At 42.0% G+C, this 11,586-nt stretch overlaps 1 protein-coding gene across 1 annotated transcript in view; it reads left to right on the forward strand.

Annotated features, from left to right (window-relative positions):
* The first annotated feature begins 2,628 nt into the window (after positions 1-2,628).
* SPX (spexin hormone) overlaps positions 2,629-11,586 on the forward strand; it is a 10,841-nt gene continuing 1,883 nt past the window's right edge. Inside the window, exons 1-6 of the mRNA XM_025208524.1 lie at positions 2,629-2,715; positions 4,810-4,866; positions 6,123-6,203; positions 6,333-6,390; positions 7,601-7,663; positions 8,395-8,481. Of these exons, the coding sequence (XP_025064309.1) occupies positions 2,629-2,715; positions 4,810-4,866; positions 6,123-6,203; positions 6,333-6,390; positions 7,601-7,663; positions 8,395-8,481 (433 nt within the window). The remainder of the gene's footprint in view (positions 2,716-4,809; positions 4,867-6,122; positions 6,204-6,332; positions 6,391-7,600; positions 7,664-8,394; positions 8,482-11,586) is intronic.

The raw sequence follows: 11,586 nt of genomic DNA on the forward strand, positions 1-11,586 counted from the left end.
ATGTGCACTTTGTGGCACCTTAAAGGCTTTTGAGGCTTTGCAAAATGCATTTGGCACACATGAAAAGGTTCTCTTGCACTCCTGGATACCAGGAAATCCCAGTATCTAAAAAAAAAGCTTCAATAAAAAGTGAGACAGCACACATGGCAGCAGCATGCGATACCCAAAACTGTAGCCTGGCCAGCCAGAACCACACTCCAGCTGCTGGCCAGGTTCTGTGCACACAGATTACCACTACTAGAGCCCCGGGAAGCCCCAGGACCCCAGGTAATTGTACCTGGGGCAATTTACTGTGCGCCAGAGTGCATGTGCAGGAGTGTTCCTCCGAGACAAGGAGCAGTGGTACAACTGTGTGCTGCTGATATTTTTCCCCAAGGAAATGCATGTGTGCACTCATAGGGAGGTACCCTCTGGGTTTATCTTGTGAATCCTGTGTGTTTGCACATCTTACAGTACTAATATTGTGTGGCACCCTGGTTGAGAATCACTGCACTACTCTGAAAAGTGGTGCAGCAAAAGTGGTCCTAAAGGGTTCCATGTTTTTTGTGTCTGGGGTTTCCAGCTAAGAATTGCTCAGTTAAAAGTGCAAAAGAGTAGACAGAGCAATTAGGGCTCGTAGTTGAGGTGATATCTTTTGTTAGACCAACAAGATTTTTGCAAAAATAAATACATTAATTGCAAGCTTTCAGGCACAAATACCCTTCATCAGGCATTAGAGAAAAGATTGTAAAAGTTCTCCTCGGTAGAAAAGAAAGTTCATTTTACATAGGATTTCACAGAGGAGTTAATAGATGGAAAACTCATCTGGGCAGGCAGTTCTCAGCTGGTATGGAGTCTCTCAGCTCTTGTGAGGTTCAGCTCTAAACCAATATGGCTACAACCTGCATACCTAAAGACTGGACAGGTTTTTCAAAGCTGAGTACTGAATTTATCCACATGACTCCCATTAACTTCAGTGACAGATGTGTTGTTAAATGCCAGTCAGTCTTGAAATATCTCAGTTCTTATTCCAAATTTGCAAACTCCACCAGTGTCTGTATACTACGAGTGGGTGTGGATGGGTGGATGCATGGATGGAAAAAATGGAGTAGAGTAGTATAGGATAAAAACTTGTAACTGAAATACATATTATTGGCTATTTGCCACAGCATATGTTCAATCTACACAACAGTTTTGTTAGTTATTGTATATGATGCATTAGCATAGGGGAGTCACAGTTCAGGAGAAGGATCCCAGTAGGCATTATGGAAACATCAAACAAAAAAATAAGGTCTCTTCTCCTAAAGAGTTTACACACAAACAATACAAGAATGCTCGTCAATGTGATAGACAATAGTCACAGCCAGAGCCATCCCTGGGGACCCGCACACCCCTAAGGGATAGCTCTGGTCACAGCAGTGGGTGCCTTATGTCCCTAATCTGGCAAAGGATGGTTAATGATTCCTTCCAGAAGAACTGTCCCAAGAACCTGAGAACTGATGTTTGGTCACAAAGGCTTTGCTTTTACCATTTACAGTGTTATGGTAGGCAAGTCACACTGCCCTTTAGATCATCTTCCAGGCTAAGCATATGTTATTCTCCATCTAACAAGGGGTCCTGCTGCTATGGCAATCTTTTCTTCACCCTGCTGACTTAGATTATTGATTACATGTCAAAGCAGCTTCCTCATTTGTGTGAATCTATTGATAAATAGCAGGAGTGAGATAACATTACATCTCAATGATATGTAACTCATCAACCCAAATTGTCAAAGCAAAAATAAAAGACATTCCTTTTTGTTCAGTATATGAGGATGCATAACTTAATTATGAGCTATTGTATTTGTCAAAGATGGGGGGGCATGTATGTATGCAGAGATAACTGCATGGCTAATGTATGTATATGAACACCCTGGATGCCTGCATGTTGTTATATATTTCTTATCTTAAAATGCTGTCTCGCCTTGCTGTGTTGTAATACATATAACGTATGCCACTCTGGAGGCAACTGCATTTCTAGAGAGAATGAATAGGGGAGTAGGTTCCAAAAGAACTCCAAAAGCCAATGATGGACCCTAAAACCAACAAGGATATATCTCACTCCTGTCTTCATATGAACACATGTTAATCACACAGATCAGATGACTACTTTTGCTATTACACTCTAAGGGCATGTCCAGACGAGCATGCACATGCCTCTTGCAGCATCTCAAAGTCCTCTGAGATGCTGCAAGAGGCACGTACAGGAACAAAAAAAGTTCAGAAAATACCCCAGGGGAAAAACTGGGGCAGGGTACAGTCAGGACTGTGCCCTGAAGCAACTGGAGGCTCAGGTCCTCCACAGAGATGCTCTGGTAGCCAGCCAGAGCATCTCTATGGATGGCCCTCACCCTGGTGCTGAAGCACGCTGCATGCCTGTGTGCACCACTGTCTCCCTCTGCCCACAGAAGGGGCAGGGGACCAGGGTGTCTGCGAAACTTGCCACATATATACCCGTGGTGATGGCTTCATGGAGGAGCCGCCAGCTGAGGTCCCCAGTAGCTCGTGGGATGAGGGTGGAGTACAGACTCAGCCACTGGGGTGCCCCAGCCATGCCCTCACCAAGCAGGTCCTGCCACTTGGTGTCTGGGTGGGACGTGAGGGCGGCATGATGGATCACGCAGCACACAAGCGTGTAGATGTGGTGGTGATGGACCGGTTTGGTGTCCGGTCTGGTGTCCTCCAGCCAGCGCAGGTGGTAAAGTGGGGAGCACTGCAAGGTCAGGCAAGACGCCAGCCCCAAGACATACTCTGGTGGGCTGGAGTACATGGGGGGCAGGGGCAGAGACCGCCACTGAGCAGGACCTGGCCAACAAAGGCAAGGGTGTCAGAAGGTAGGGCAGATTTCACCTCCTGGACCAGACAACATGTCACACATGTCATGAGTAGACTCATGCACCAGGCCAGCTCAAAGGGGTCCACCCACTCCTGCCTATCATAGTCCAGGAGGTCTCCGATACAAGTGACACCAGCCAGGATCAACCTCTGTTGCCACTGGGGCGCCTCTGCTGTCAGCACCTCCAGAAGGGGGTTCCAGAGGAGGGGCTTGACGAGCAGGTTGGTGCCCTGGGTAAGTGTTGCAGGGGACCTGGAGGCAGAGACCAGCCTCCAGGCCCAGAGGAGATCATGGTAGAACTCTGGCAGCCCTTGCAGGACCTGCAGGGAGAAGTCCCACAGGCTGAGGAGCTGCCAGTGTTATCGGAGTCCCTGGAAGTGACAGAGGAAGGAGCGCCCTAGGTGGCCCCATGCTGCATGGCTACTGACACAGTATAGCAATCGCTGCAGGGCCTGAAAGCGGAACGTCAGGACCTGGCTGCACAGGCAAACCAGGCCCTGGCCACCCTCCCACCAGGGGAGGCTCAGGACCTCTGCAGCAAGCCAGTGCCGTCCTGGCCAGAAAAACTCCAGTGCCCCTCTCTTGAGTCCTGCTAGGACTGCAGGGGACACAGGCAGGGTGTGTAAGTGGTGCCAGAGCATGGACAGGACCAGATGGTTAAGCACCAACACTCTCCCATGCAGGGAGAGAAACCTCAGGAGTCCTGCCAATGCCTGGTCGCTCCACCACCTTTGCCTCTAGCTGGTGCCAGTTCTCCGGTGGGGAAGGGTCTGTGGGGGACAGGTAGACCCCCAAGTAGAGCAGCGAGCCCATGCTCCAGCTGATCCCATGGAGGGCGGGTGGGAGTGAGCCCACTGTCAGGCCAAAGCTCTTGACCCAGTTGACCCAGGCAGAGAAGGTCGTTGAGTACAATGCCTGGCAGGCCTCCACCTGCGCCAGGTCACCTGAGTCCTGGACCATGAGGAGTACATTGTCGACATAAGCTGACAGGACCAGCCACACCACTGGCTCCCAGAGCATCAACCCTGCCACCTGCCTCCTCTGGGGCTTGGGACCAGTCATGAACACCCTGGGAATTTTTGTGTGGGACTGAGCTCCTCAAGCCCTGGGTGTTCCTTCTTGGCTTTTCCTCCTTACCAGGGGATCTCTGGGGCTTGTCTCAGTAAGTGGAGCAAGAGCTGCAGGCTTTCCCAGGTCTTGAGGGGCCCCTTGCTGCCTTGGAGTTCCCAGGGTGATTAGAATCAGGCTCCTCAAGCCCCAAAAGAACATGGTGCCCATTGTCCCACAGCATCAACAGGCAGGGACAATGGGTAACGTGTGTTTTGCCCAATGAAGCAGATCAGCTGTTCTGAGGTACCTCCCAGTACAGCTGATCCATTTCATCTGGTGACATATTTCTAGCCTCAGTTCATCTCTGAATTAGGGATTCAGAGATTCTATAGATCCCAGTATGCCAATAAATTGCCTTATAAAATCAGATAGTATTTTTAATAGGTTTATAATAATTTGTTACAGTTGCTACTCATGTCTATGACCTACTCATGACATCTAGTAATCCGTTATAAACAATTTATAAAGGGACTTTGTATGATCCTTAATTCTCTATGTCTCCTTGTTCCCTGTTTATTAGGTTGCTCTGTTGCTTGGCCTACTCCAAAAGGTCTGTTTCATGAGTCACACTTTTTCTCTAGCTGCTCAAAGTTCTCTTTGCTCTCAAGATAGCAAAGTGGTTACAGCTTTATGTTTTTTTGAAATTCTGTTTACCCTTTCATTTTGCTTGGGTATAAGAAATAATAGGCTTGAGTGAGTCAGGAAAATGAACAGGAGATTTGATGCTAAGTTGTTTGCCGGGAATAACCTCAAACTGGCTATGCAGAATCCCCCACCTTCTTCGGTCTCTTTTGTCTCCTATGTTGACATATGACTCTTGAGAATAATTTACTAGCTTTTCTTCAGGGTTACTTTATAGATGTCACAGCTGATGACAACCTCATATACAATAAGTTACCCAAGGTAAGAGCTCCTTGTCCTTATTAATATCTACTGCTGGTGGTGCTTATTGATCACTGGTGAGATGGTGACATTTTATTGGGAAACTGGTAGAAGAAATCTCGACATTGATGCTGATGTATTCAGAAAGTCACCCGGTTAATGGGGTGAATTTCCAAGTCCATGGTGTCTGTCCTTCAATCATTTCCCTGACTTTCTGTAAGTCTGCAAGTCTCCCTAAGGAGTCATCAGACCTTCTACTTCTCCATCTCCAGCACTGACAAGAGGTCCCTTTAGACTCCTCCACTCTGCCACAAAGGGGGAGGAGATTTCCAGGCAGAAGACTTAAAAAGGGAACCCCAAATCACATACAGATCTTTTATCACACAATCTTAGCTAAACCTTTCTAAGACTACTGATTTGCAGGGCAACTGAGTATGAAGGTAAGTGAGACTCTTTTGATATGTGGAATCATGTCAGTAAATACTTTTTCCTGTATTTTCAACTGAGTATATTGTTTTAGAAGCTAAATTGCTTGGTTTATAATTTTCTAACTTTCTTTTATATGCAAGAGAAATATTACAGCTGTTTTTGGTATATTATAAAACAACAGATTAAATGTGCCACTACTAGCACAATTTCTTCTCGAAACTAGCAAATGGAATTAACTTCTAGGAGTACTAATAACTATGTTATTGTTTACTTGTCACATGAATTGATGCATGAAAAACTAGGCTCACATTTAGTTACAAAGTAGAGAGGTAATTTAGTCTACTCAGGACTTGTGATCAGTATATTCATTTGCAAGTCCTTTGTCAATGTGTAGTCCTCTTAGATTTAAATCTCTCTTAATAATATACGTAGGATCAGTCAATAGGTTCAATAATACAAATTCTATACTAAGGTAAACAACTTTTACTTACAGAGGGCAGTGACCTGCTTCAAAATACTAAGTCTCCTATGCTTGCATATTTTATGAGATTTAGACTGTGTAATCTCTCTTTTATCTCTGGATTCACCGTGCTCATCACCACAAAGTTTTACGTGATTGTAAACATTAGCATACAAAGTTCTTCTGTCAGTGTGATATGAATATCCACACTTGCTCCTTAAATTCAACGTGAATTTATTGAGGTGAGGTAGTACTGAAAGAGAGAGGCTTTGGGAGCAAGGGAGTCTGGAAAACATCTCAACATCAGGAGGTGAAGCTGAAGAGAGAGGTTGCCTGGGGATCTAAAAGACATTTTCCCCATGTCCTTCTGGTTGCTTGTCATGTGCAGGGACTGCGTAGACTGACAGCTTCTGCTATGGCCCTGTTCCTTGCAGCATCTCTCATCTCATATTCCTGGAGTGCTCCTCAGGTAAGCAGTCTTGTCAGAATGAGTGTACAAGTATTAATAAACTCCATGGGTAGGTGTGGCGGTAGTACAGTGATTGTCATCATAGTAGCACTGTGCTAAAATATCACTTTTCTCTTCTTTGGTGCAAAGGGTCACTTCCAAAGAAGAAACTGGACTCCTCAGGCTATGCTTTATTTAAAGGGTGCACGTAAGTCCAACGCTATTTCAGTACTGAAGAATGTAGCTTTTCCCACCAGTTGATTATTCTTTATATGGTTTACATTACCCAAGCAGAAATCTCCACAGGATGCAACAGAGGTGGAAGTCCAGACAATCACATGGATGAATTGGATATGATTTCTTCTTTGCTTGAAAATATTGGTATTTTTTGGAAAGAAACTAAGAAATTGCATTGAAAAACATAATTTTTTAAAGACAAAAAAAGCAGTAGTCTTGAAAATGCTCAGGGGGTAGAAATTATACTTTGATTGTTAAATCAACTGGGAAAAATAGCTTTCCCATCTAAAACTTATTTCAAAGGCTTGAAACACAGTGGATATATTTCATTATCGCTTAGTCTTTCCTGAGCTTTCTGACAGTATTTCCACAAGCGACAGGAGAGAAAAGTTTCCTAGTGCAAACTTCTTGCATTGTATTAATACCATCAGAAATATCTGCTATGAAGTTGTTGAACAGCAGGTTTACCAATATCTTAGTATTATGGATGGGCAAATAAACCTCTAAGCCCCCACTGTTAGTCCAGTGGCAAAGAAGTATTAAGTTTATTGATAAGATTTGAATCCTAATTTAAATATTATAGGTTAAAGAAGAAAACCTAAATGTCCAAGAGAAATAGCTCCATAATTGCATGGCCAAAATAATGTAAGTTACAAACTCCCCTGACTTCAAAAGTTGCAGCCACCTTACAAACAGAAAATTTGGCCCTTGGACTTAAATGAATCTTTCAGCTTGAATAATGTATTTCTATTTTACTTAATCTGCACATTACTATTATTGACACATAAAAGTAATTTGTTTTTACAGGAAAATATTTTTTCTTTAAAAAAAATAATGGTGACCCTTTAAAAGCTTAAATTTCTTAAGGGAGAAAAAACGGGCTGTGCAATGGAGCAGCAAAGGAATATCAGGGAAGAAGCTGGTAAATTTCACCTATGGTTTTAAATTTTAAGTTTAATTCTGTTAAACTTTAACAGAACAATGAAAAAGGCTGAAAATCATGGTCTCCTTGGAATAGACCACAGCTCAAATAAAACATTCAGATTTAGGTTTTGGATTATAGAAAATTGCTAGTTCCAGCATATGTCAAAAGAAGAAACATGTATTGCAATATGATTTAAGGCATGCTTTAAGATTGGTTTAGTATTTTGCTTGCATTGTTTTTCCTATTATTTTTGTAGAGGGACGTCGTTTTATTTCTGACGAGAGCCAAAGGAAGGATCTATACGACAGACTGCAGCTAGGTAAAGTCATCTGGAATCATTTAAAAGTATATATATTATTTCAAATTGTACATTATATAAAAATGTTCCTTTTAACATTTTATGGCTTTTATGGCTAGTTCAATAGCTGGAGGATACTGAGGTTTTTTGTTAAACCAGTATTGTATCCTAGGGAGAAGCTAATATCAGGAGCTGGACAGCTCAGTCCTTTAAAAAATTACATTATAAAGACAATAGCCTGAGTCTCCTTTCTCTGCTACCAGTGTATCCACACTCAAAGTTGTAACAGGCTGCTTTTGTTCCTTGGGACAGCAGTGATGGACAGGGTGGTAGTGGCAGGAGCCACTTTCAATCTTGCACGTCCTCCAGGTTGGTTGTTATCCCCCAAGTTGGAGTTCCCACTCACACACCTTTAGTTATGCTACTGTCTGCACCGATGGAGGTGGAATTATTCCTGAATTGCTCTGGGCTGAACATAATCAGTCTGACTGTATCTGTCTCTTGTTAAAAAAAGAAATTAAATTAGACAAAATGAAATTAAACATTAATGAATACTTTAAACTATCAAACAATGAAAGCAGAGAAACTATACATGTAGGCTACATTTTTGGTGCAACTTACTATTACACTTAAATAAAAATGCATGGACAAGAGAACTTTAAAAAAAACCTCTGTAAGTAGAGTCATAAATGCAGATCTTTATATCTGTTTGTTTGTTTTATTTTGCTTTGTTTTGGTTTTTTTCTCTCCAGAAACACGCAGCCAAAACTCAAATCCTGTATCTCTTTCGGAAGCTGCTGCACTATTTCTCAGCTCCTTACGGAAAGCACAAGAAGAAGGTAAATGCACGTTATTTTATTCTCTGAGTTTCTAAGGGTTTTTTGAATACTCAAGTTAGGAAATTAATATACAACTGAAAGGATCTACCTTGGCTGACTGAAATTGCAAATTATGCCATAAATGATATTGTACTGGAATTTTAAATTAGACATATTGGAATAGATAATAGAGAACAAATTAGATGATGAATGTTGGCTATTCTGTTATTTCATTCACTTTTCTCATTTTTATCAGTTAATTTAGTGGCTGTAAGTCTAGATTCCTTATTGTTGTCATAATACTTTCTTCTTTGGATGCTAGGTACTGCTATATTGACTTGCTTTTGCAATCACAAACTCCTCCTGTTTCTACAGTTCATTGGCAAGATCCTCACACCTACTCCAACTCCTTTGCCCTATTCCAAAGGGCATCATGGAACATGTAAAAGCCCATAGACACCGAAGATGACAGCTGTAAGATTCCCTCTCTAGGAACCCCTTCTAAACTCTGATATCAGGGTGTTGTTGGGGACAGTGCTGGAGACAGAAAGTGTGAGTTGTGGACGAGATGTTGTAGAGTGTGTATACATAATGTTATGGAGATTTTGAGCAGCACTGTGTTTCATGGGAAGCCTAGGGAAGACCCACAGAGAAGCCCAGGATTAGAAAAACACAAAGGTGTTTTGAAGCTACTGCAGGCTCTGTCTACACTACAGAGTTTAGCTGGCAGAATTGTGAGGCCATCCACACAGATAGCTCCTTTGAAATGGAGCCCTCCCTTTCTGCTGCAGAATTCAGCCACCTCTGCTGAGCTGCCTGGCAGCTGCCAGGAGCTTCATGGAATATATCTCTACCTTCTGCTGGGTGCTGTGATCCCTATAGCACATGGTGCCTTCTGAAAGTGCACTTTGCAGTTTGGCAATAGCTGCATCTGCAATGGGGCAGCATGAAGCTGCCAGAAGTACATGAGTATGCATGTAGTTTGGTGGCTCAGCAGTAGCATCTGTCTGCTGACAGAACTGCTAACAAAGGCAGTTAAGAGTAGACAAGGCCTTTGCCCCTCTTTTTATCCCACCTGGGGAGTTTTGTGGTCTTCCTCTTAGACCTTGTCTTTACTATGATGAAGACAGTGTATTTTTATCTCAAGTTAGCTACCCCGATATCAAATACTTGTGAAGGCAAGGCAGTTGTTAGCTCTCATGAGTGAGCAAACCAAGGTTAATCTCTGCTTGACTTCCCAACACATGCAAAAACTTTAAAACTGTATTGTCCTCACTAGCATTTTACTGTTTATCAAGTCAAATTAAAAACAGCTTCTTCCATAGTGGCGAAAAGGTTTTAGATCTTCTCTACAAAATCTCATTTCAGCTGTCTTCAGATGTACAGGACCCATTCCTACTGTCTACAATCACCTAAAAAAGTCTTAATATTCTGACTAATATTAAGGCAATGTACTCTCTTTGGCCTTGCAGGATTTGGCCTGAGTAACAATGGCCACTTTTAATTTAATGCAGGACCCTATGCATAATATATAGACTGCTGCACCTGCTTAAAGCACTAAATTTTGTCTTATGGGTTGCTAACTGCAGGGAAAAAACATATAAGGTTCATGACCTGTAAATGAAAGTCAGTTGCATCTTCCTGCTTGTTGTTGATCATAGTGAATAATTGGTGTTAATCTTCTCACAGCAAAAAAGAATATACAGTATCTGAGAAATCTGAGCAAAACTGACCATCCTTATTGTGCTTGTGAAGCTGAATCTCTTTACTGTCTCAACTCACTAAGTCTATTACTTTAAGGGCTGCATTCAGCAAGAAGCTGAGCTCCCTGGTTCCAGGATACTTTAAACGTGTGCTTATTTTAAATGTGAAGAAACCCATTAAAGCCAATAGGACTACTTGTGTACTTAAAGCTGAGCACGTGTATAAGTGTTTTGCTGGGCTGAGGCCAGATTAGTCAATACTTCACAGGATGAAGCCAAAAGTATCTTCTTTCCAAAAATATTGCAAGATTCTTTTCAAGTATCTTTCTTTTTTCACAAAGAAAGTAGAAATCTTGCAAGGAAATTCAGTCCTTTGCAGTAGGTCAGTACCAAGCTTCTGCCCCAGTTAAATGCTGGGTATATTAGTTTCCTTTTGGTACTTTATACAGGATTTCTAGCCTAACTGCTTTTCATTGCAATGGTCAACATACCTGAATATGGCTCTAGTGGTCAGAGGAAATGGGTACAGCAACACTGCTGTTCAGGTACTTGCATAAGCATAGCATTGTAATGGGTACAAGGGGCATTTCTATATCATCGTACTGTAGTGCTACAGAACATGCAATGTTGGGAAGTGTGGACATGCCCAGTTTCCCACCAACTTTGGGTCACATCCTTCTTGTACGTTGTAACAGAAGCACCACCGTCATTGGAGCTTTAGAAGTTGAGAATATGTTTCTCTTTTATTATATCCCTCGCACCCTATTCCCATCTAATACTATTTAATCTTTTTTATAATCTTGCTTACTATAGTTTCAGAAGCTTTCCACACAAAATAGCCTTGTTTTTCAAAAAATAATTTCTTCCCACAAAATTCATTTTTAATTTATTTTTTCAGATTTTCTAGAAAACTTTCTGGCCCCTTTCCCCTTTGGGTTAATGAGTAAATAACTCAGGTGAAAAAGTTTAAAGAAAATGAAAACTCAGATAGCTGAAAAGACTGAACACTTCTTTGAAGTTCCTTTTCACAAAGTTCAGAACTATCTCAACTAACTACTGGCAGTAGCAGAGACTTCAACTTTGCTCCTCACTATTCCTAAGGGATCTAAATTTCAACTGAAATCACATTTCCTATCTGCTCTCTCCATATGCATTCTTTCTTTTTTATATATTTACTATTTAATTTTGATGGCTCTTGTGTGAAAAGCCTGGTTACAGCTTGTTGAAAAACACTGGAAAGAACAACATTGTCTTTTGGTGTGTCAGAGTAGTGATACTCAACCTCTTCAGTAGGGCTGTGTGAAACAGCAATGTTTCATTTTGACTTCCATTTTGCCGTTTCGATGGGACAGTGTTTTGTTTTGAGTTTCATTTTGTTTTGAAAGCACTGTTCCATTTCATTTCAGCAAAACGGCTTCACCGT

This window comes from Alligator sinensis, unplaced genomic scaffold (assembly GCF_000455745.1).
Source record: "Alligator sinensis unplaced genomic scaffold, ASM45574v1 scaffold517_1, whole genome shotgun sequence".
In the NCBI taxonomy this organism is placed as follows: Eukaryota; Metazoa; Chordata; order Crocodylia; family Alligatoridae; genus Alligator; species Alligator sinensis.